The sequence below is a fragment of the Bidens hawaiensis genome, unplaced genomic scaffold (assembly GCF_021521415.1).
Source record: "Bidens hawaiensis isolate Kalapana, Puna unplaced genomic scaffold, B.hawaiensis_p1.1 tig00009285_1, whole genome shotgun sequence".
Classification (NCBI taxonomy): Eukaryota; Viridiplantae; Streptophyta; class Magnoliopsida; order Asterales; family Asteraceae; genus Bidens; species Bidens hawaiensis.
The window spans coordinates 144,986-146,500 of NW_027491685.1; the positions used below are offsets into that span (position 1 = coordinate 144,986).

Genomic DNA, 1,515 nt, shown 5'->3' on the forward strand with positions numbered 1-1,515 from the left:
GGATTATGAGAAGCGTGTTTCGGAATTTTTAGAGTTTAAAAGGAAGGTTGAAGAGGAGAAGGAACTACTCGTTTCGAAGAATTTGGAGCTATTTGATGAATTGAAGACGAGACGAAACGAAGCGATGAAGGTGAAGGCCGAATGTGAGGGAAAGATTAGGGATTATGAGATGCGATATTTGGATGAGTTGGCGTTTAAGTTGAAGGCTGAAGAGGAGAAAGAACTACTCGTTTTGAAGAATTTGGAGCTGAGTGACGAGTTGAAGGCGAGACGAAACGGATTGATGCAGTGATGAAGGTGAAGGCCGAATGTGAGGGAAAGGTTAAGGATTATGAGACGCGATATTTGGATGAGTTGGCGTTTAAGTCGAAGGCTGAAGAGGAGAAAGAACTGCTGGTTTTGGAGTTGAAAGCAAGACGAAACGAGATTGATGCGGCGATGAAGGTGAATGGTGAGTACGAGAGGGAAATTAGGGGTTACGAGAAGCGGTCGTTGGATGAATTAGAGTTGAGAACAAAGGCTGAGGAGGAGAAAGATCGACTGGTTTCGGTGAATTCGAAGTTAAATGATGAGTTGAAGACGAAACAAAATGTGATTGATGTGTTGATGAAGGTGAATGCTGAGTTTGAGGAAAAAAGTAGGGTTTACGAGAAGCGATCGATGGATGATTTGGAGTTAAAAAAGAAGGCTGAAGAGGAGAAAGAACTTCTGGTTTTGGAGAATCTGAAGTTGGTAGATGAGTTAAAAATGAAACAAAACGAGATTGATGCAGTCATGAAGGTAATTGCTGAGCACGAGGGTAAAACTCGGGTGTGTAAGAACCGATCATTGGAATCTGATTCTAAGGTTTTCAGTTCAGAGAAATTAGCCATAGAATCGGTTGGTTCTGGAAAGGAAAAGAAAGATTGTGCTTCTGGTATAAATTTCTTACTTCTCTACAGATTTTCTTTTTCTAATCTTAGTTTCGTTTATATGTTTATATCTCGGTGTCTAATTATTAATACAAGCAATCTATGGTCCAAAATCTTATGGTAGACTTTTATGTGTGACAGAAAGCGATAGGAAACAACCGTTGGTTAGTGTAAAGAAAGACTCCAAGAGGAAAACAGAAGTCAAATTGCCTGAGATCATTGATATCGATGATGATGATTTGGAGTTTGTCCCAACAAATAAAAGAAGACAGGTTTTAAATGAGAAAACAGAGTTAAGATATGTATCTCGGCTCTATAGCACATGCCGAAACAATTGATCCTCTTTTTCCTAATTCAAGTAGTCAAGAAAAAAGGTCAAACTAATAGAAATGAAATAGGAAATGTTGCAAGTATTTGCACCATTATGAAGGCAGATTTAACAAATCTGGATATTATGAATTGAAACTAATGTTGTTTTAAAAGCTAATGAAGTAGTTTTATTCCCATTAACCAATATCAGGAAGATTGCTGCTTTGATTAATTTTTGCAGCCTGTAAGATTTGTTTCTGTGTTAGTTAATCTAGTTCTGAATTTACAGTAGTTA

General features: G+C 37.8%; 1 protein-coding gene across 1 annotated transcript; it reads left to right on the forward strand.

Moving 5' to 3' along the window:
- Positions 1-271: 271 nt before the first annotated feature.
- On the forward strand, positions 272-1,308 carry LOC143531884 (uncharacterized). The gene is made up of 2 exons (XM_077027082.1): positions 272-916; positions 1,053-1,308. Exons 1-2 carry the CDS (start codon positions 292-294, stop codon positions 1,247-1,249), a joined length of 822 nt encoding a protein of 273 aa, XP_076883197.1. The 5' UTR covers positions 272-291; the 3' UTR covers positions 1,250-1,308.
- Positions 1,309-1,515: the final 207 nt, after the last annotated feature.